The following is a 23,626-nucleotide window of genomic DNA, read 5'->3' as shown; positions in this document are numbered from 1 at the left end:
TGGCAGACAAACGGCATGCATACCTGCTGAGGAGGAAGTCATGGTGGTAGGACAGTTGTATTTCAGCAGCTTCAGCATACAGACTCTCAACCGGGCTAGTGTAAAAAGCGCCAGTGTCCAAACATGAGCCACGATGGTGAATAGTGTTGAGAGATGGCATAAGAGGGACAGATGTGCAGATGCATGAACAAAGCACCCATAGTCAAGTTTCGAAGGGATGAGGAACCGGTACAAATGGAGGAAGATGGTTCAATTGGTACCCCAGGAAGTACCATTGAGGACATTTAGGACATTGAGGAACCATGTATAGTGGGCTGTCAGGTAAGACACATGGGAGGACCAAGAGTGCTTCCTATTGAGCATGAGCCCCAGGAATTTCTTAGTTTCAATGAATGGAAGGGCAACAGGCCCAAGATGAAAAGTTAGTGGGAGAAACTGGCAGTTTTGTCAGTGGAAAAATGGAAGCCACTGTAGATGCTCCAGGAATAAGGAACATCACAACATCACTGAAGACGCCACTCTATGTGACAGGTCAGTGCAGAACTGCAATAGATGACAAAATTGTCAACAAAAAGGAAGCCGGAGATGCCTGGTGGGAGACAGGCCATTGTAGGGTTAATGGCAATAGCCAAGAGGACGATGCTCAGAATGGAACCTTGAGGCACACTGTTTCCCTGGATAAAGATGTCGAGCCCACATGCACCTTGAAAACTCGGTCTTTTAAAAATTCCTGAAGAAAACAGGGCAGGTGGCCACAGAAGCCCCAAGTGTAAAGAGTACAGAGGATACCAGTTCTCCAACAGGTGTCGTAGGCCTTCTCCAAATTAAAAAACATGGCCACACTCTGGGATTTCCACAGAAAACCCTTGATGAAATAGGTGGGCGAAGGAATGAAATGATCAACTGCAAAATGATGCATTCAAAATCCACCCTGTGCATTCATTAGTAAATTGCAAGACACAAGCTCCCATACCAGCCTGGTATGAATCATATGTTCCATCACCTTGCAAACACAGCTGGTGAGAGAGATGGGGCAGTAGCTAGAAGGAAGGTTCTTGTCCTTACCAGGCTTAGGTATGGGTATAATGGTGGCTTAATGCCGAAGTCCAGGAAATGTGCCTTCTGCCCAGATGTGGTTGTACGTGTTAAGCAGAAAGTGCTTGCCCACAAGAGAAAGTTGCTGCAACACCTGAATGTGGACAGCATCTAGCCATGGGGCAGATGATCGGAATGAACCGAGAGCGTGATCTAGCTCCTTATAGTAAAGGCAATATTGTAGCACTCCTGATTCTGAGAAGAAAAGGGTTTCCCTGGAGACTCCTCCACTTGCTTCCGATGGAGAAAGACAGGGTGATAGTGGGAAGAGCTCAAAATTTCCGCAAAATGGCTGCCCAAGGTGTTGGAGATAACAATAGGGTCCATGATAACATCATCTGCTGCTGTCAGGCCAGAATTGGCGAATGGATCTTGGTCCCAGAGATCCATCAGAGGTTGGCCCACACGACAGAGGAAGGGATTAACTGTTAAAAGAAATAGTGAATGAAATCCAGCTAGCTTTTTTGCTATCCCAAAGAGTGCAACGACACTTTGCACACATCTGTTTATAATAAATGCAGTTCCCCATTGTAGGATGATGGTTAAAAATGCGGAGAGCAAGTCTCCATGTGCAAATTGCATCATTGCATGCCTCAGTCCACCAAGGGACTGGGACACAGCATGGTATTGAGGAAGTGTGAGGAATGGAACGTTCTGCAGCAGTAAGGATAACATTTGTGAGATATTCCACCTGGTCATCACAACTGGGTAAATCTTGTTCTTTGAAGGTCACCAGGGAGGAATAAAGCTGCCAGTCAGCCTGAGTAAGCTGCCATTTGGGTGTGCACACAGATAGGGTAGGAGTCAACAAATAGATAGCAAATGGGAAATGGTCTTTCAAGTGGGTGTCAGAAAGAATGGACCACTCAAGATGAAGATGGGCAGTGCAGAAGGATAGGTGCAGATGGGAATAGGTGTGTGAGGAGTCAGAAAGGAAAGTGGGTGCTCCAGTGTTAAGGCAGAAGAGGTTGAGTTGATTAAGAAGATCAGCCAAGAGGGCAACCTCTCTGATTGGTTCTTGGAGAACCCCAAAGGGTTTTGCATGCATTTAAGTCACTGAGTAGCAGAAAAGGGGGAGGTAGGTGCCCAATAAGCTGAAGGAAGTCTGCCCTGGTGACATTGAATAATGGAGGGATATAAATGGTACAGAGGGAAAAAGTCAGGTGGGGAAGAAAAAGGCAAACTGCAACACCCTGAGGATGAGTAGTCAGGGAGATGGGTTGACTGTAAATGTCATCCCTTGTGACCCCTGAGATGGAATGCCGACCTCAGGGGGGAGGTCAAAACGAACCGGGAAGAAATGTGAAAACTCGAAACGGTTGCGAGGGCACAATTTTGTTTTCTGAGGGCACAGTACAAGGGGCCACTGTGACGCCAAAAGCAGCCATAAATCCTCTTTTTGGGACAGAAGGCCATGAATGTTTCATTGGAGGAGAGTCATGATGAGGAAGAGATGTAGGGGTGTCTCCTCGGTGACTACTGAGTGAGCCTGTGAAGAGTGGCTGCTACAGGGCACAGAAGCAGGAGGATCCTGGTCCATGGGGTCCACAGAAGCATCAGATTGCTTGTGCTGTCAGTCTGTGGACTCCAACACTTAAAAATGGTTGGTGGTGTACCCCGGCGACATGGAGGCCAGCCGGGCTAAAGTATCACATGACAACACCGTCGAAGAAGATCTTTGAGCCAGCAAAGGAGAAGACCGTTTGCCTTTGGTGAACTTCTTCGAGCCTTTCTGGTTAGAGGAAGACTCGGTTGTTGTTTGGCTGGAGGGATGCCAAAAGTCTTCACAGGAGTACTCCTGTCCTTTCTGGCCTACCGGTTGTGTAGCTGGTGGCTTCGCCCCTTGAGGTGAGAGTTTGACGGTTTTTTGCACAGCTGGATGGGGAGGATGGCTATGCTACCTTGACACTGGGTGATTTCACAACCTCAGTGCTGAATTTGAGGTTGCATGTCTGCGTGGCCATGTTCTCCATGGAGCGAGAGGTAGCAAGAATAGAACTGTAAGTGCCAGATGGGAGAACACAGGGTTTACAACTAGCAAATAACTTGCGTGCAACTGGGTAAGGCACTTTCTCCTTTACCTGGATCTCTTGGACAGCCTGCTCATCAAGATACATGGGACAATCCCAAGAGGAGGTGGCATGGCAGCCATTGCAGTTGATACAGCAGGAAGAACAAGGAGGACAGTCACCCTCGTGTGCGTCCCTACCACAGGTTACACATTTGGCTGGGTGTCGACAAGATGTTCTACTGTGGTTCTAACGATGACACTGGTAGCAGCGCATCAGGTTCAGAAAGTATTGCCAGACTGTGATAGTTTCATAGCCTGCTTTGATCATGGATGGAAGCACCACTCTATCAAAGGTGAGAAAAAGATTGTGGGTGAGCAATAAGGAGGAATCTACCTTTTTCATCAGCCGATGGATGGCAATGACATCCTGATCAGAGAGGTAAGACTGGATTTTGGCCTCAGTTAGACTGTCGAGCAGCCTAGTGTAACCTTTCTGGATAATAAATGGATTAACCGTGGCAAAAGACTGACCATCTTCAGCAGGTGAGACCAAGAGGAACTGTGGTGCAGCAGGTAGGGTCTTTGAATCATTAGCCTCACTATGTTGGAAGGTTCTTTGAATCATTAGCCTCATTACGTTTATGTTTCATAAACATTGATTGTGAGGATGATTGGATCATTGTGAGAAAATCTCCCACAGTTGCCAGCGTCTCCGATGGCGCTCTCCTTCCTACTGGGGCCACCTTCACAAGGGGGTGCACCTGCCTTAGGTGATGGTTCACACCTCAGGTCACATCTCCAAAGCACCTGACAGAGGGACCAATCAGCAGTTTAGGAAGGTTGCAGCTCAAGCAATCACCCCTCCGTGGGCCTGGCCTGTACCAGGGGGTATGTGCGAACCCTACCTGTCGACCCGGCCCAGGGAATTACACGTTACCCAGTCACCTGTTATGCGTCCGACGCAGGGGCCGGCCTCCAGGAGTGCATAGGGAGGAAGAAGGAAAGAGGAACCTCAAATGTCAAATCAGAGGAATGATAGGAGAAGGGAAATGAAGAAAGGAAAAGAGAGCAAAAAACAGTGGTGAGACTGTTCTTACATCAGAGACAGATAATGCAGATCATTCCCAATAACACCCCAGACATGTTCCCCAAGGGAGGGGAAAAAGAATAGCAGAGGACAGACATGCAGTAAGGAAGGGAAAAGATGCTGCAAAGGCTGGGGCCCCATAGCAGCCAATCACGAACCGCCAAAGACTGGCGAGCCCCTTGGGGGGGGGGGGGGGTGGGGGTGGTCTGTATGTTCAGGTACTCTCATTGCCACAATGATCCCCCGATCTGCCCCCAATGGAATGTGTATGGGACCAGCTCATACTTCAAATCAAACACCAGTTCCAATGTCCTAGACGCCAATCACCAGCTAACAGGTGTGGGTCAACTTGCCTCAGTAGAGGATACAACGGCACTATGATACCCTTACAAACTGAATCAGTGGATGCAACCAGGCCAGAGAGAGTTTAATGTCATATTATTACAAGGGCTCACACCGTCAAATTCTTTGTAAATTTGATTCAATATTGTATTACAAACTGCATCAGTGGATGCAACCAGGCCAGAGAGAGAGTTTAATGTCATATTGTTAAATGGGCTCATACTGCCAAGTTATTTGTGAATTTGATTCAATATTGTAATCACTGAAATAACATCAGGTAGCCTCTCAACCTATGAAGTTTTCATTTCCTCATACCCTTCCGGCTGCTTTACCTTTTCTTATCAGGCAGTGTATTTATGAAATTTAGAGCCACAAGTTAACTGATAAATAAGCATTGCAGCAGAGACAAAATCATTTTATAATAGATCACATCATGTACACATGAGGTATGCATCATTTAAACAATGAGTTTAAATTTTCTTAGTAACTTAAATTAATGCATTTAAATCTGTGACAGATAAATAAGCCCCTACCTCAAAAAGTGAATGTATGTGACTTTTTGTATGGGAATCTCATGGATCAACTCACAGTACACATTAACAACATTATTGTTAGAGAGAACACTGAAAATTAATTATCATTGAACTGCTATAAACTATTTGTGGTTACTAAAGTTAAGTTTAACATACTAAAATTAACATAAAAATTACTTCTCCTCTGGTTATATTGTATAGCTGCTGTTTCTTACTCATCTCTAGCTTAATGCCTATGTGATGAAGTTTATATTCATTATGGAATAACTGTTACCCATGTGCTGAAAGAATTTTATATTTTTCAACACTGAGTACTGCTACTTATCATTAAATTAACAGGAGGAATGTCAGTTAAGGAACCTAGATGATCAGTTAATTTACAGAAGAAATGGGTAATACGGCTTGTCTGAGGTTCCTTTGGATTTAAGGGAGTTCTTAATTTCTTGCTTTGTCAGATGCAACGATGCTGAAGACCTCTGTGTCAGCATACAAATAAACGCTTTGAACCATAGACAAGCATGCAAAGTTTACATGGGCATAGTGTTCTGTCTTGGATTGTAGTTTTACATTACATGCTCAAAATGAAACTGATTCCTATTACTAACTACAAATAACATTAACAGGAATATGTAATTGCTGGGTGTATAATAATTCCAAGATCTCTGAAGAGGCCTCTGTGGTTATCTACTTTGCACATAATTCTTACTGCTTACGTTTTCTGAATAAAGCAAGTAAAATGTTCAGTTTCATTGGCCTTAAAGGTAATAACAACAACACAAAAAGTGCACTACACAGCTCAGAAGAATTTTTACATTGGGAGAGGCAGGGAGTTAGGACACAGTCCTTCCCCCTACTCCCTTCTGCCCCACAGCTGCCTATGGTGAGTGGTGTTGGCTGTCTGAAAAATATTGCTCTACTGAGAGACTTCATTGTTAACTTTATTATCAAGTGTTCCGTTTTTCAACATTACATTAACAATATTTTTAGAGCAGCACATACCGTAGTGCATACATTACATCGTGACTTACAACAACATTCCTGCTGCACACATTTTTCTCAGCTGTGGACAGTAGGGAAATTTCATAAAATAAATCATCACCCTCCTCCTTAGGTCAACACAATTAGCAGTACTTTTAAGTGCAAAACTTGCTGAACTTAATTTCCTGTTTAGTTTCTCTTTATGTTCCTTCCACTTCAGCTTGTTATCTAGATGGTCCCCAAGGAATTTTATCTACATCTACATCTACATGGAGTTTTGTTTAGTGAGGGTCAATTAATGTACAGGTTTGGTTCTAACTGATCATTTTTATCTGTCTGAATCTGAATAATATGAGCACCTGTGAAGTTCATATACAAACTGTTTGCTTTTAACAAGTTTTAGGCCTTTTCACCTTTACGCTGGACTGTGTCTTACATGATTCACTTTGGGCTCTTGTTTAACATACTTGCACCATCAGCAAACATTTAATTGGAATTATTTCAAACTGATTGCTGGACACCAGATATAGTGATATGGAGTCAGTAAGTTGAAAATCTAAAATGGCCACACACATATGAAACAATAGTACGCTGAAGATTTCTTCAGTTCATCTGATCCATGGAATTTCAGGAGTTCATTCTCATCACTCACTGACAAATGAAACTCAGTTACAAAAATGAAATCTTAAATGAGATCCGTCTCAAGGGCTGCTTTATGGACAATAGTACTCGGATGAATTTAAAAGGGGTGAAACGGCATGATTCTGCTGCAGACAAAGCTGCTCCTTCCAGGCAAAGCATGCCTAATGTTTACCCACAACTTGAGGTAGTCAGCTCATAGACCCACTATTCACTTGGCATCAACAGAATCGTTACTGATCTCTCATAACACACATAGTGGTGTCTGATAGGCTGTGCACTATATTCAGTACTGATCGAAATTGGGAGTTTGCATAATGCCATCTTCCATCAGAACAGCTCATTTGTCTTCTGTGCCTCTTACCTAAGTGTTTCTTTTTCAGTCCCATTCCAAATTGAATATCTTTTCTTTTGCATCCCCAAACTGAATTTCGTTTCTTTCTCCTATGCTGCCTGCTGTACCACCCCTCCTCTTATGCTTGTGCACCATATACACACACCAAAAAAGTTTTGCATCACCTCAGTTCTGAGGGTTCCAGAACCTGTACAGAAAACTGGAATAGAGATCAACATAAACATCATTTCTGCCCTTTTTATTGCTCATAAAAACCACACATTGCATGTTGTACCACCATACAGCAAGACCTTCAGAGGTGGTCATCCAGATTGCTGCACACACCAGTATCTTTAGTACCCAGTAGCACTTCCTCTTGCATTGATGCATACCTGTATTCATTGTGGAATACTATCCACAAGTTCATCAAGGCACTGTTGGTCCAGATTGTCCCATTCCTCAATGGTGATTTGGTGTAGATCCCTCAGAGTGGTTGGTGGGTCACACCATCCATAAACAGCACTTTTCAATCTATCCCAGGCATCTTCGATAGGGTTTATGTCTGGAGAACATGCTGGACACTCTAGTTGAGCGATGTCATTGTCCTGAAGGAAGCCATTCACAAGATGTGCACGATGAGGGTGCAAATTGCCATTCATAAAGACGAATGCCTCACCAACATGCTGCCGATATGGTTGTGCTATTGGCTGGAGGATGGCGTTCACGTATCATAAAGCCATTATGGCACCTTCCATGAGCACCAGCAGTGTGTGCCGGCCCCACATAATGCCACCCCAAAACAGTAGGGAACCTCCACCTTGCTGCACTCACTGGACAGTGTGTCTGAGGCAATCAGCATACCAGGTTGCCTCCAAACACGTCTCCGGTAATTGTCCAGTTGAAGGCATATGTGACACTCACTGGTGAAGAGAATGTGATGCCAATCCTGAGTAGTCCATTTGGCATATTGTTGGGCCCATCTGTACCACCCTGAATGGTGTCACGGTTGCAAATATGGACCTTGCCATGGATGTCGGGAGTGAAGTTGCGCATCATGCAGCCTATTGCACACAGTTTAAGTCATAACACAACGTCCTGTGGCTGCATGAAAAGCATTATTCAACATGGTGGTGTTGCTGTCACGGTTTCTCCGAGCCATAATCCATAGGAACCAGTCATCCACTGCAGTAGTAGCCCTTGGGCAGCCTGAGTGAGGCACGTCATTGACAGTTCCTGTCTCTCTGTATCTCCTCTATGTCCAAACAACATCACTTTGGTTCACTTTGAGACACCTGGACACTTCCTTTGTTGAGAGACCTTCCTGGCATAAAGTAAGAATATGGACATGAACAAACCACGGTGTTGACCATCTAGGCATGATTGAACTACAGACAACATGAGCGATGTACCTCCTTCCTGGTGGAATGACTGGAACTGATCGGTTGTTGGATCCCCTCCATCTAATAGGCACTGATTACGCATGGTTTGGGTGGGTTTAGTGACATCTCTGAACAGTCGAAGGGACTGTGTCTGTGATACAGTATCCACAGTCAACGTCTATCTTCAGGAGTTCTGGGAACCAGGGTGATGCAAAACTTTTTTTGATGTGTGTATATGGTAGTTTTTAACAATATTCCTTCCACCATCTTTTGAAATGCCCACACCACAAATGCCCTCCACTTCACTAAATCGCCAGGTAACAGTTCATGATGCCAAAGGATTTTGTACGGATAGCATCGGAGGGTACGCCTAAGTGCCAACCAAACAGTAGTGTATGGAATGCCGGTGCAACGTGCAACTCGTACGAGTGCTGACTTCCTCATGCATAGACGAACCCACTACAGTCTCCATTTCTTCCTGAACTGCCTCAGCAGCATTACGCCTTGTGGTTGGTTGGCCACTATGGAGTCTATCGTCCAAACAACCTGTGGCTTCGCCACAGCTGCATTTGTCAACAGACCTTTACCCGTTTGAATCCCCTTCCTATGGTGATAGGATCGTAATGCTGAACTAGTACATTCCCCATTCTGATAATACAGCTTCACTAAAAGCGCCTTTTCAGGTAACGTCAACATGCTGCGACTGCTGGCGCATCTGATTCTCTCTCTCATTACAACTCCTTTTACACACGATTGTTATGCGCAGTCACTGACGTTTTGCTGTCCAGCGCCATCTGTGGGACATTTTGTGAACTTTGTTTTTTTTTGTTCTAATAAAACCCCATGTCATTCTAAGTATGTGTGTCAATTTTTACCTCTCTATCTACATTATTCCGTGGTTTATTAAGTTTTCAAATTTATACTGACTTTTTGATCACCTGGTATACTGTTCCAATCATAGCAAACTGAGTCATGCAATAGGCATATTTTCCATGTTGCTTATGCAACCCTTCTGTCTGGCAGATTGTACGAATCTGTATGCGTACCATCAGCAATATATCTTAATGGACAAAGCCAAGAGGATACAGCATCCCATGATGCCACTGCCTGTTTCCGAGACTCTGTGTCTTTTGTTCTCCTTTCATAAGTTTAGTGTGATGCCTGTAGTGTAGACTGTTCGAGCGTTGCTTTATTTGCAGATGATTCCCAGTTATAGTGTTTCATCCACTGATGTTCCTATTTCTTCTTATGTGACTGCTAACTGATAGGCATTGTTGTCATTTATGTGATTCAACTTTCCTTCTTTGTCAATTTTTTGTTAATTTGTTTTCTCTATTTTCATGATTTACTGTTCAACCTTTTTCTATTAATACATGGTTCATTATTCTGCTAATTATTTTGTTAATGACTTCCCTCTAACCATCAATATTCTATCTAGAGCTTTGTTATGTTTCACCTAGAAGTTTAAAAGTTCTCTACCAGAATTTTGGCCGGCCGGTGTGGCCGAGCGGTTCTAAGCGCTTCAGTCTGAAACAGCGCGACCGCTGCGGTCGCAGATTCGAATCCTGCCTCAGGCTTGGATGTGTGTGATGTCCTTAGGTTAGTTAGGTTTAACTAGTTCTAAGTTCTATGGGACTCATGACCTCAGATGTTAAGTCCCATAGTGCTCAGAGCCATTTGAACCAGAACTCTGTTTTCTTTCTTTTATTTTTGTTTTTGCTTGCTTTTCCAAGAGCAGTTTCTGTTTTTACTATATTTCTATTTTTATGATTATTGGATTGAACTCTAAATTTCAATTTATTCTTTCTCAATACCATATCTGATCTTTTTTTATGCATTTCTCATGCTCTTCTTTACCATAGTCTGTTTGTTTTACCTGGCCACTACGTTAATTCTTTATTTTCCCTTGCCATTTGTTTCCTGTAAGCCTGAATCTCTATTGTCAATATGTTTTCCTAATTATTGCAAAAAAGTTTCCGTGTTTTGTATGATTGTTTTCATCCATGTCTCAGCTTTTACGAAATACTGTTCATTCCCACACCATAAGGGTCAGGACTCCAATATTTTTAAGATCACAAATCTCATCTATTATTGATGTGCCACTGTTGATATTCTTCTTATCTTGCCCTTTGTGCCTTCCTTTAAATAGTAAATTTTAATTTATTTCATTTCCTCTGAAACATTCCTCTCTTTTGGTGGCTGAAGAGCTCACTGTTTTGGAAAGACAGCTTCTATGTAACATTTTCCTCGTGTTCATATCTTCAAACAGACTTCTTTAGCATTTAGAGGAAAATATTTAGAGGTGATAGGATCCATTCTGAAGGGAAATATATAAATGTGTGTCTTATTCTCGATGGATTGTTAGAAACAGCTATTTGAAAATTAACAATGTATAATGCTTGCCATGTGAATAGTGAATAGTGTTGTCAGTGACTTGAATTGCCTACTGATAGCTCACTAATGCTCACGCCATTATGCAAAGTTGGAGTATGCCTGCAATAGAACTTGTCTCTATGTCTGTGGCTTAGAGTGGTGTTCTTTGTTTTGATGTAAAGTTTATTTACAGGTAATACTCTACATCTTTATTTTCATAGCTCAGCACCTTGTATGTGTTAATATATATGCTTTAGTTATGTCCATGTTATCTTTTTATGCTCTTTTACTAATTACAAATCTAATACTTTTTTAACAGTGGTCAGCAGATACGTCTTAAGGGCACTGCATCCACGACAAGAATTCAATAAAGAAGCTCACATACCATACTCTCCTGGAGAAGATCACCAAAGTTTGATTGGAAAAACTATTCCTCATTGAACATTTTATATAAAATAAAATTAATGTTCTGGCACCATCATTTAATTATTTTACTATCCAATGGGAAAATAGACTAAGTAATTGTATACTGCTTCAATTATTTTCTCAGGCAGTTGTAGAAATAACCATTGGGCTTTACCGTGATGGCATAAGCCTGAGTGATGTGAGTATGATAGTAATGTACCTTTTTTTAGATGTTGAAGTAATGTTTAACTTCATTACATTACTTAATTTTACTTAATTCATGGATAGTTGTAGCTGTTAATGTATACTAAACAACAGCAAAAATAAAAATGTTGCTTAAGTCAAGAAACAAAGCTCACTGTAACTTGCCCTGTAGAACTAACAAAAGTTAATAATTGTTACTGTTACTAGCTGAGTAACCTAGTACTGCAGGCGTGTACAAAACGACAGGCAATCTCTTCTGTGCGAATGCACGCCAGGCTCAAAATCTTATGCTTCGAGTAATAAGGATAATGGGTGAGATGCACTACATTCATAGTGTGTGGATAGGTTCAGAATTTTGATCTGACATTAGGTGTGCTAGGGTAGTCCATGCAGTTGCAATGACCACTGTGTCCAGATGGCACAGTTGGCACAACTGCATAGTAAGCAGGAGACCTGGGTTCAGATCCCAGTTTAGCACAAATTATCAACCCTCCCCATTGATTTAAATCAGTGCCCATGGGCAGCCAATGTCTGTAATTCCTTTGTGTCTTAATTAATAGCGGCTGCTGTATCAGAATGGCGTCTGTTCTTTCGGACATGTCCAACAGACTATAAGACACACTTTTTTCTTTGAAAATTGCCTCCAAAATACAGGTGCATCATGCCAAAACCAAAATAACTCAGAAAATGCCACAAGAGTATGAAGAGACAGTATTATCTTTCCATCGCTTTATTATTCAGTATCAAAAGGAAACCAGTGTGGAACTAAGGAAAATAGTAAATATGGAATAAACTCCTTGGACATTTTATAAGTTGAGTAACAGAACTATTGCCATTAAAGATGTTAAAACTGTAAAAATAAAACAAGTGGACATGAAAAAATGCACTATACTGTTGTCCTTTCATGTTGTGCTGACGCTACTAAACTTAATCCAATGACCATTTTCAAGTGCAAAATGATGCCAAAACCTTCTGAAATACCACCAGGTGGTTATGTTCTCATACATGACAAGGGTTGGGTGGATGAGTCTCTTATGAAATTATGGATTAAGATAGTGTGGGAGAGAAGGAAAGGTGGTTTGTTGAAAAAGAGTTCTTTTCTTGTGCTAGATCAGTTCAATAGTTATTTGAAAATTCTATGAAAGAGGAATTGAAATAGGGAAATACAGAGGTTGCTGTTATTCTTGGAGGACTTACTTCACAACTGCAATTGATTCTTGTTGTCATGATAAACAAACCATTTAAAGTGTATATGAGAGAGGAATGGAACAAATGGTTGATGAATGAAACACAATATGAATTCACACTGAAGGGAGTTTTAAAATTACCTACAATCAAACAAGTGTGTCAGTGGATAAAACAATCAAACTGAGAAGATGTTACTGTTAAATCTCTCAAGAAGTGCAGCAGAAGTAATGCTCTCAGTAGCGAAGACTATCTAACACATGAAGAGGGCAATAATCATGTTGAAGAGGAAGAAGAAGAAGAAGAAGATGAAAGTTCAGATGATGATTTTCAGGGATTTTTAAGGTCAGTTTGGTTTTATAAACTAAGAATTTTTTTAGTCTGGCTTTATAGTCTAATAATGAAAATGGTAAAATTGTTGTTTTTTAAAAAAACTGGTTTAAATTAGTCCATAGTGTCTTATAGTCCATAAAATATGGTATGCTTATGGGTATTTGTGTTGTCCATCTGTGAAAGACTTATCTGGTATGGGAACTTGTATACTTGAGAACTATTCTGAGATTGGGCACACAAGTAATTTGTAAGCCATCAGCTTTGGGGGCTGACTGTGGTTACCCAATATCCAGGCACTGAATCGAAGTTTTCCACTTCCTTTACAATATGACTATGCTAATCTGATCATCCCATTTCATATTCCCACAAATTGTTACATCCGAATAATTGTATGAGTTGATGGATTCTAACTGTGATTTACTGATGTAGACAATTTTAAATTTATGTATATGTACAATAAGATTCCAATCATTGCTCCACTTCATCATCTTATCAAGATTTACTTCATTTGTGTAGCTTTTTTACAATACTACTTCTTTATAGATAACCGCATCAACTGCAAAAAGCTAAGGTTACTGTTAATATTTTCTGCCAGAGGATTAATATTTCAAGTGTTGCAACACGCTTGTGTGAAGAGCTGAGGTCATTTCTACTTCTGAAAATAACTTTCCTGCAATGCACTTGAAGTTATTTTTTTCTCTGTCAGTACTGCATTGTTCCTACCTATAAATCCTTAACCAATCAGAAATTTCATTTGACCATCCTCCACTCCCCCATCCTGCCCCCCCCCCCCCCCCCCCTCCCCCTTTGTACTTTTATTTCTAAGTATTGGTGTGGCAGTCAGTTGGATACAATGATTCTTTTCTTCCAGAAAGCATTTGACTGACTGTCTTGATCCACAGCTTTCAGTATGTCATGTTAGACAAGTGCAAGATTTTTTCCTGTTTGAGGTATCTCACTATGTTTCAACTCAGAATATTTTCTAAGATTCTACAATCAGTGAATGTCAATGATACTGGATGATAATGATGAGGATCAATTGTACTACACTTTTTGTACACTGATGTTATCTTTCAACTACTTGCCACACGCTTCTGATCAAGCTTAGTCACAAATTCTGTAATGAATCTTATAGAGATTCCATCAGCCCAGGGGCTTTGCCAAATTTTAGCAAATTCAGCTGCTTCTCAACTCTGCCAACACTGATATCTGAATCACTCATATTTGCAATGGTGTCAGAATTAAATGGGGTAGCTTTTGAAAACATAGTTCAGCACTTTTGCATCACCACTTTCTATTTAAATTTCTGTATCATCCTTGACAGTCTGGACATTAACTTTGGTGCCTTTATATTTGGCAGATTTTCCTTGGTTTTTGTGACAGACTTTTTGTTAAGCTTCTGATACAATACTCATTTAAGATATCAAGTGTTACCCTTCTGACTGGCAAACCTACATCTCTATTCTTTGTTTTACACCTTTTGTGCAGTAGTTACTGTTTCTTTAGATGTTCAGAAGGATCCCGCCCACCCCTTCCTTCCTTCCAACTCTTCAATCATGAACTGTGTGTATCGATCCAGAGCTTGGTCATCTATTTTTCAAAACTTTATCCAGAGTTTCTCTATATGCTCATTCTCAGAGCTAAATAATTTGACTTCTTCCTTGAGATATAACACTACTGACTCTATATGCAGACGTTGATGTGCAAAGCTGAAGGATGAAAATAACTTTCACATGCTGTATCACTGCCAAGTAACATAGCTCAATGAAACTTGGACCATACATACAAAGAACTACTACATTATAGTACAGAAGGTAATTGAAAGGGCTGGGCATTAGTAACTGTTCTCTTTTAACCAAGTTCGAAGGACGTACTACACTTGTCCACTTATGGTTGTAATTGGCAGAGTTAATGCAGCCCATTACACTTGCACAGGTAAATGAACTGTGGCGTAAACAAACCAGTCTGGCACGTGATGTGAGAGAATTGTGAAAACCAGCACAAATAACGCTGGAAGAGATGTTGACGGTGTCTGGGTCACCACTGTGGTTATCACGGGAGATAAGTCAAGAGATAACTCACTTCGATATGAAATATACATTTATCAAACACTTGTACGTACGACAGTTATGGCTGTTACACATATCACGAGCAGAATGTTCAAGCCAGACTTGCTGTCCAAAGAAAAAGATCCCCAAAGATATGGCGCTCTGCGCCACAGACATCAAAACTCTTTTAAACATTTTTGCACGCGTTGGCCATCTTACTTCTGTATAATACGAAACGTTATCGTGCTCTGAATCCAAAGATTTCGGAAATTCATGGATCTGATTTTCGACTTAATGAAGTTCACTGTTTTGACAACTATCTTCGTGACATGATCCATTCTGAGGGACTTGGCACATAAATTCTCTTGATGAATAATGCAGTGAAAATTTAGCAACAACTTATTGCCAACTTTGCGGACCCCGTTTTTAATCAACTGAACTAAACCTTCGTGTTTCCCAGCCATTGCTGAAGCACCAACCGTTGTTAGCCCTGATAGGTTGTTAGGTTTTAACTAAAAGCTACTTCATGTCGATATTGATGCTTCCAACAAATCTAGTGACTTGGTGGTATCGTTAAGTGGATACAATGCCACTAATTCTTCTGATTAATTAAAATGGTCATCAACATCTCTGACATAAATCGCCACTTGGGCGCTATCCGCCATATCTGTGCATTCATCCAAAGCAAGTTAATAAAATATTAACTCGGATACATGTATTTTTAAATTATCTTCAGTTTGTCTTCCAATATTGTCCACAAGTTTAAAAATGGTTCAAATGGCTCAGAGCACTATGGGACTTAACATCTGAGGTCATCAGTCCCCTAGAACTTAGAACTACTTAAACCTAACTAACATAAGGACATCACACACATCCATGCCCGAGGCAGGATTCGAAACTGCGACCGTAGCGGTCGTGCAGTTGGAGACTGAAGCGCCTAGAACCGCTCGGCCACAAGTTTAGTAATAGTTTGACAAGACAGGCTAATTTTTCAGAAATCCTTTTTCTTCTCTTGACAAACAATTTTGACGACGAAGCATGCCTTAACCACTTCTCCACCTGAATGTGGCTTTAATATTTAGCCAGTACCGGAGCTACCACGTAACTCGCCTTCTTTGAGCAGAAAGTTTCCTTTTTAAGTTGTTTACCTGGTCTTGTAGAAATTGTTCTTTGTACTTTGTCTCGCAATGGCGATTGATGTTGTAAGTTGTACTTAAAACCCGAAAAATATAATGGTTATTTTGTCAAGAGAATTTGTGTACGTGGTCAAACTGTTGTGAGTCTGATACCCAGAATGGCTTAAGTAGATATAGGCCTTAACAAAGAATTTTCATTGTTAGGCGCCATCTTAGAAAAATCTTTAACCTTTTTCTTTTAGCTCATCTACGAGACGTGCCATTGTTTAGGACAATTAACTTTATTTCAGATCCCACGAGACCGGACACAGCTACTAATAATTTAACAATTTTATTTACAGATTTCCTTTATATCACGAGATAACATCCCGGGCTGAAAAGGTCTGGTCACAGGATTCCAGTTCCATGATAGGATTTCATTTTTAGATGCTGCTCTTGCTATCTTATAGTGGGGATCTGAGACGAAACTGTGGTGTCACCGCCAGACACCACACTTGCTAGGTGGTGGCTTGAATCGGCCGCGGTCCATTTAGTACATGTCGGACCCGCGTGTCGCCACTGTGTGATCGCAGACCGAGCGCCGCCACGAGGCAGGTCTCGAGATACGAAATAGCACTCACCCCAGTTGTACGGACGACATTGCTAGCGACTACACAACGAAGCATCGCTCATTAGCCGAGCAGATAGTTAGAATAGCCTTCAGCTAAGTCCATGGCTACGACCTAGCAAGGCGCCATTAGCCTTACATAGTTTGATAGTTATCGTATGAAATGTCTCATCAAGAACGTTGTAAACCAATGACGGATTAAAAGTTAAGTATTCCCAAAGCAACGTACTTTTCTTTATAGCAATTCATTGAGCGTCCTGTTTCAGACCTCTCTTTAGCCAAAGTGAGAATACGCGTGCCTTTCGGCTACTTCAGTGTGGCGTAGCTGTCTTGTTACGCCACAACAGTTGGTGATGAGTCAACGGAAAGGGTCTTGTTCTTTCTAATTGCTTACATTTACTTGTGTCATGGCTTCGCCAGATGTACTGTCCGAATTTTATCGCTTGCAGAATCAGCAGACGCAGGCATTATTGGGTGCCCTTGGAGAGCTCGTCCAGGGTCAATGTGCCATTCAAACCGATGCGGCAGCCGCCGCTTCACCGCTACCGCAGCCACAACATGCCGTTGCTCCGCCATTTCGCAGTTTTGATGCGGCGCAAGAATCCTGGACAGAATGGTCACGCCAGTTTGGATTTCATCTCGCCGCCTACAGAATTCAAGGTAACGAGCGGCAGCCTCATTTATTGTCGTGTGTAGGGGTGCAAACGTACCGTGTGATAGTGAAATTGTTTCCCCGACGAGACATAGCAACTCTGTCCTACGAAGAAATTTTGTCGGCATTGGACGCCTATTTCAAAGAAACAGTTAATGTAGTTGCAAAAAGGTATACTTTCTTTCGTACAAAACGTACGGCCGGTCAAACTAATAGGGAGTGGGTTGCAACATTGCAAGGCCTTACAAGGGATTGTGCTTTTGAGTGTGAATGTGGACTCCCTTATTCAGATACAATGGTACGTGATGCAATTGCACAGAACGTTTCTGATGTTCGCATACGGGAGCAGATTTTGAAACTCGTCAATCCCTCCCTTCAACAAGTGATAGACATATTAGATAGACAGGACACACTTGACTTTGCTCAGGACTCATTTGAAACTTCGCCAGCCGTGTGTAACATTAACCGGCCCGCCGGGCGCGCTGCGCGGCCCGGTAAACTGCCCTCGCGCACGTCCGCGCAGCTGCCGCCACGCTCTAAACCAGGTGTGCCGCAACAGCATACAAATGCAGTGAAATCATGCCCGCAGTGTGCTACTAGACATTCGCATGACAATTGCCCGTCACGTCAAGCTATTTGCTTTTTCTGTAATAAGAAAGGACATGTTCAAAGTGTTTGCCAGAAAAAGCTCAAATCAGACACTCTTTATCATTCCAGGCCCTTTGCTTCGCGCCGGAATCGAACCAAGAATACTCAGGCTCGTGAACCTTCACCCATGGACATTCATGTCGTTAATTCCACTTCGTCCAGTGCCACTTTCTCTAACAGTGACTGTGTTCGTCCCACAAAAAGTGTGCGTCGACGTCGCCGGAAATCACGTCAATTAGCGAGTGATTCTGTACCAGTGTCTGTTCAAATTGCACAAAACATTCGCTCTTGTCGTCAGCAGGACAATAAACTTTTTGTAGATTTGGACTTTAATGGCAAGGTCATACCATTCCAGCTCTATACCGGAGCTGCAGTTTCATTGCACAATCACGACACGTACAAACAACTGGGCAAACCTCCGTTGTGTTCCGCAAATGTTAAGCTAACTACATATTCAGGACAGAAAATTCCTGTGTTAGGACAGTGCAGCCTTCTTGCAACATACAAGGGACAAACAAAACTTGTGTCATTTTACGTTCTTCGTTCTTCTAATGCAGTGAACTTGTTTGGTTTAGATTTATTTCAGTTGTTTAACTTGTCTATTGTAAATCAAGGCAACAGTGAATCCACAACTCGTGATTGCAACTTTTCCCTTACCCCGCCCGGAAGATCTTTTTGATAAACTGTGCCCGGGTAAATACTTTTCGAAGTTGGACCTAGCAGATGCGTACTTGCAAATCCCAGTGGACGCCGAATCCCAGCGCGTCTTGGTGGTTAACACGCATCTTGGTTTGTACCGATTCAAAAGACTGCCATTCGGGTGTGCATCCGCCCCTGCATTGTTTCAGCGTCGGTCCCTACTGCTGTGAACTATCTGGACGATATTGTGATCTCCGGAAAGATGGCAGACGAGCATTTAGCACAACTACGAACATTATTTCAGGTGTTGCGACAAAATGGTCTTCGCTTGCAGAAGGACAAATGTGTGTTTTTTGCTCATGACTTACCATACCTGGGGCATGTCATCAATGCCCAAGGCATACATCCGAGTCCAGAGTACCTCCGTGCCATACAAGATTTGCCTTCGCCACAGAATGTGAAGCAGCTACAGAGTGTGTTGGGTAAAATTAACTACACTCCTGGAAATTGAAATAAGAACACCATGAATTCATTGTCCCAGGAAGGGGAAACTTTATTGACACATTCCTGGGGTCAGATACATCACATGATCACACTGACAGAACCACAGGCACATAGACACAGGCAACAGAGCATGCACAATGTCGGCACTAGTACAGTGTATATCCACCTTTCGCAGCAATGCAGGCTGCTATTCTCCCATGGAGACGATCGTAGAGATGCTGGATGTAGTCCTGTGGAACGGCTTGCCATGCCATTTCCACCTGGCGCCTCAGTTGGACCAGCGTTCGTGCTGGACGTGCAGACCGCGTGAGACGACGCTTCATCCAGTCCCAAACATGCTCAGTGGGGGACAGATCCGGAGATCTTGCTGGCCAGGGTAGTTGACTTACACCTTCTAGACACGTTGGGTGGCACGGGATACATGCGGACATGCATTGTCCTGTTGGAACAGCAAGTTCCCTTGCCGGTCTAGGAATGGTAGAACGATGGGTTCGATGACGGTTTGGATGTACCGTGCACTATTCAGTGTCCCCTCGACGAGCACCAGTGGTGTACGGCCAGTGTAGGAGATCGCTCCCCACACCATGATGCCGGGTGTTGGCCCTGTGTGCCTCGGTCGTATGCAGTCCTGATTGTGGCGCTCACCTGCACGGCGCCAAACACGCATACGACCATCATTGGCACCAGGGCAGAAGCGACTCTCATCGCTGAAGATGACACGTCTCCATTCGTCCCTCCATTGACGCCTGTCGCGACACCACTGGAGGCGGGCTGCACGATGTTGGGGCGTGAGCGGAAGACGGCCTAACGGTGTGCGGGACCGTAGCCCAGCTTCATGGAGACGGTTGCGAATGGTCCTCGCCGATACCCCAGGAGCAAGCGTGTCCCTAATTTGCTGGGAAGTGGCGGTGCGGTCCCCTACGGCACTGCGTAGGATCCTACGGTCTTGGCGTGCATCCGTGCGTCGCTGCGGTCCGGTCCCAGGTCGACGGGCACGTGCAACTTCCGCCGACCACTGGCGACAACATCGATGTACTGTGGAGACCTCACGCCCCACGTGTTGAGCAATTCGGCGGTACGTCGACCCGGCCTCCCGCATGCCCACTATACGCCCTCCCTCAAAGTCCGTCAACTGCACATACGGTTCACGTCCACGCTGTCGCGGCATGCTACCAGTGTTAAAGACTGCGATGGAGCTCCATATGCCACGGCAAACTGGCTGACACTGACGGCGGCGGTGCACAAATGCTGCACAGCTAGCGCCATTTTCGACGGCCAACACCGCGGTTCCTGGTGTGTCCGCTGTGCCGTGCGTGTGATCATTGCTTGTACAGCCCTCTTGCTGTGTCCGGAGCAAGTATGGTGGGTGTGACTCACCGGTGTCAATGTGTTCTTTTTTCCATTTCCAGGAGTGTATTATCATCGCTTTCTGCCCAATGCCTCTTCCATTTCAGCTCCGCTTCATAGCTTACGCCGTAAGGGTGTTCAGTTCGTCTGGACGACGGAATGCGAACGCGCCTTTCGCCAGTTGAAATCGGCGTTGCTTTCAAATACTTGCCTTACGCCATTCGATCCCCAGAAACCCCTTTTGTTGATGGTAGATGCATCGGATTTCGGGATCGGTGCTGTGATTGCGCACAAAGTTGGCTCGCATGATCGCCCTATTGCCTTTGCGTCAAAATTGCTCTTGTCTGCGCAAAGAAATTATTCACAGATAGAGAAAGAAGCTTTGGCTCTCGTGTTTGGTGTTACTAAGTTCCATGATTTCTTGTATGGTCGTCACTTTACCATCATCACAGACCACAAACCTTTGACGTCGCTTTTTCATCCGAACAAGCCTGTGCCTCCGCGTACAGCGCAGAAATTCATTCACTGGTCTATTTTCCTCTCGCAGTACCGTTACGATATCTTGTATCGGTCCACTGCTAAGCACGGAAACGCTGATGCGTTGTCCCGTTTGCCTGTTGCTGAGGATAAAGCATTCGATTCTTCCGAACTTGCTTGCATGTTCATTGATTCGGAACCGGATGAAGTGGTTGAATCGTTTCCAATTGATTTTCGTCGTGTAGCTACAGCCACAGCTGCTGACCCGGTCCTTGCTACCGTTTTGCGTTTTGTTGCTACGCAATGGCCTTTGTCAAAGTCGCAGATAGAGGATCTGTTGGTTCGCCGATTTTTTGCTCACAAGGAGAGACTTTTTGTACGACGTGGTGTTTTGTTGTTGCGTTCTGATAATGATCAGTCCAGAGTCGTGGTCCCACGTTCGTTACAGTCCTCTGTCTTACGACTTCTTCACCAAGGTCATTGGGGTATAGTGCGAACGAAACAACTTGCTCGCCGAACAACAATCCGCACCGCCGCGGAAAGTCTTTGCATGGCCAAAAGCCAATTCCCCTTGGCAACGCTTGCACATCGATTTTGCTGGTCCATTCTGGAATGCTCGATGGTTGGTTCTGGTAGATGCCTTCAGTAATTTTCCTTTTGTTGTCCGGATGTCTTCCACGACGTCCTCCGCCACCATCCAAGCGTTGTCTGCTATATTTTGCATTGAAGGTCTTCCACACACTATTGTTTCCGACAATGGCCCACAGTTCATGTCCGCAGAATTTCAGTCATTCTGCCAGGCCAATGGTATTCAACATCTGACATCCGCGCCGTTCAGTTCATGTCCGCAGAATTTCAGTCATTCTGCCAGGCCAATGGTATTCAACATCTGACATCCGCGCCATTTTCGCCTCAGTCAAATGGTGCCGCAGAACGAGTGGTCCGGACTTTCAAGTCACAGATGTTGAAGTTGAAAGAGTCGCATTCTCGGGAGGACGCGTTGTTGCTCTTTTTGTCTTCGTATCGCTCTCAGCCCCGAGAAGGTCGCTCGCTGGCTGAGTTGCTCCACGGTCGTCCTCATCGAACCTTGATGTCTTTGCTGCACCCGCCACATCAGGTTCCTGTGCCGTGGCAGACTTCTGCTTTGGCTCCAGGCGACGTTGTATTCTATCGCACCTTTCGCGGTTCACGGCGTTGGCTCGCAGGGCGCGTTCTTCGCTGCCTCGGCCATGCGATGTATTTGGTTTTGGGGGCCTTTGGTGAGGTGCGTCGGCATCTCAATCAGCTGCGCCTCTGTCGTCGCACGGGTTCTGCCGCTCCCCGTCTGCTTTCAGCGACGGTGCCGTCCGGTCAGCGCCCTGGGGACCCATCTACTGGCTCGCCTCATCCCCAGGTGTTACCGATGATGCCTTCCATTTTGCCCCATGGCGACGCGCCACCGCTGCCGCCTCCGCCGCCGCCGCCTGTCCTCCAGCCGGCGCCGCCCACAGTGGACGCTTCGCTGCAGCCGCCAAGTGCCTCCCTGGGTCCCGCGCCGACGATCGCTTCCTGTGACCAGCTGTCCTCCGCCATGGAACTCTTGCCCGCTCCGGACCACATGGCGTCTTCGTGCGTCGGCTACCCTGATGCAATGGAGGTCGACCCTTCGGCCCCTCCTCTCTCTTTACGGGCGCATACACTGCATGTTGACGTGCACCCTGGACTAGGTTTTCAGGCGTTTCCTAGATCCCCTCGGACCGAATGGCCGGGTGCAGGTGGCTCAGCCTTGCCTGTTGTTAGGCTCCCCACCTCATCGCATGCGTCAACATGGGGTCCTCCCCACAGCGGGCGGAAGCCTTATAACACGACCGTTCGCCGATTTGCGGGGGAGGAATGTGGTGTCACCGCCAGACACCACACTTGCTAGCTGGTGGCTTGAATCGGCCGCGGTCCATTTAGTACATGTCGAACCCGCGTGTCGCCACTGTGTGATCGCAGACCGAGCGCCGCCACGAGGCAGGTCTCGAGATACGAAATAGCACTCGCCCCAGTTGTACGGACGACATTGCTAGCGACTACACAACAAAGCATCGCTCATTAGCCGAGCAGATAGTTAGAATAGCCTTCAGCTCAGTCCATGGCTACGACCTAGCAAGGCGCCATTAGCCTTACATAGTTTGATAGTTATCGTATGAAATGTCTCATCAAGAACGTTGTAAACCAATGACGGATTAAAAGTTAAGTATTCCCAAAGCAACGTACTTTTCTTTATAGCAATTCATTGAGCGTCCTGTTTCAGATCTCTTTAGCCAAAGTGAGAATACGCGTGCCTTTCGGCTACTTCAGTGTGGCGTAGCTGTCTTGTTACGCCACAACAGAAACCACGATGAGTTACATATTACAGTAGTGTTCATCGAACCGACTTAGCAAATATTCACTGCTGCAATAAGCACATCCGTAGTGTTGGGAAATAAGAAAAGGGCAATTAATTATCGACGATTACGTAACTACCCTGAGAAGTGAGCTAGTTACTGAGTGCTTATACACGTCGGGCTAAATTAAACAACATATTACACTGTTAATAATATTCCTGCATTAGTTATTTCTCTTTTATGCTGAGCCATTGCATTAATGTGTGTTTCTTTTTTTATATAAGTCACGGCTCATATTTTATTTTATTACATTACCTAC

General features: G+C 44.1%; 1 protein-coding gene and 1 long non-coding RNA gene across 2 annotated transcripts in view; one reads left to right on the top strand and one right to left on the bottom strand.

Moving 5' to 3' along the window:
* Positions 1-11,421, top strand: part of LOC124619700 — a 139,605-nt gene extending 128,184 nt beyond the window's left edge. Inside the window, exon 6 of the mRNA XM_047146257.1 lies at positions 11,091-11,421. Coding sequence (XP_047002213.1) covers positions 11,091-11,111 — 21 coding nt within the window. The 3' untranslated portion in view covers positions 11,112-11,421. The remainder of the gene's footprint in view (positions 1-11,090) is intronic.
* Positions 1-23,626, bottom strand: part of LOC124619701 — a 90,893-nt gene that overhangs the window by 56,739 nt on the left and 10,528 nt on the right. The gene's annotated exons all lie outside the window — the stretch shown is intronic.

This window comes from Schistocerca americana, chromosome 6 (genome assembly GCF_021461395.2).
Source record: "Schistocerca americana isolate TAMUIC-IGC-003095 chromosome 6, iqSchAmer2.1, whole genome shotgun sequence".
In the NCBI taxonomy this organism is placed as follows: Eukaryota; Metazoa; Arthropoda; class Insecta; order Orthoptera; family Acrididae; genus Schistocerca; species Schistocerca americana.
The sequence above is the reverse complement of the archived record's forward strand: the minus strand, read 5'-3'. Positions and strand labels throughout refer to the sequence as shown.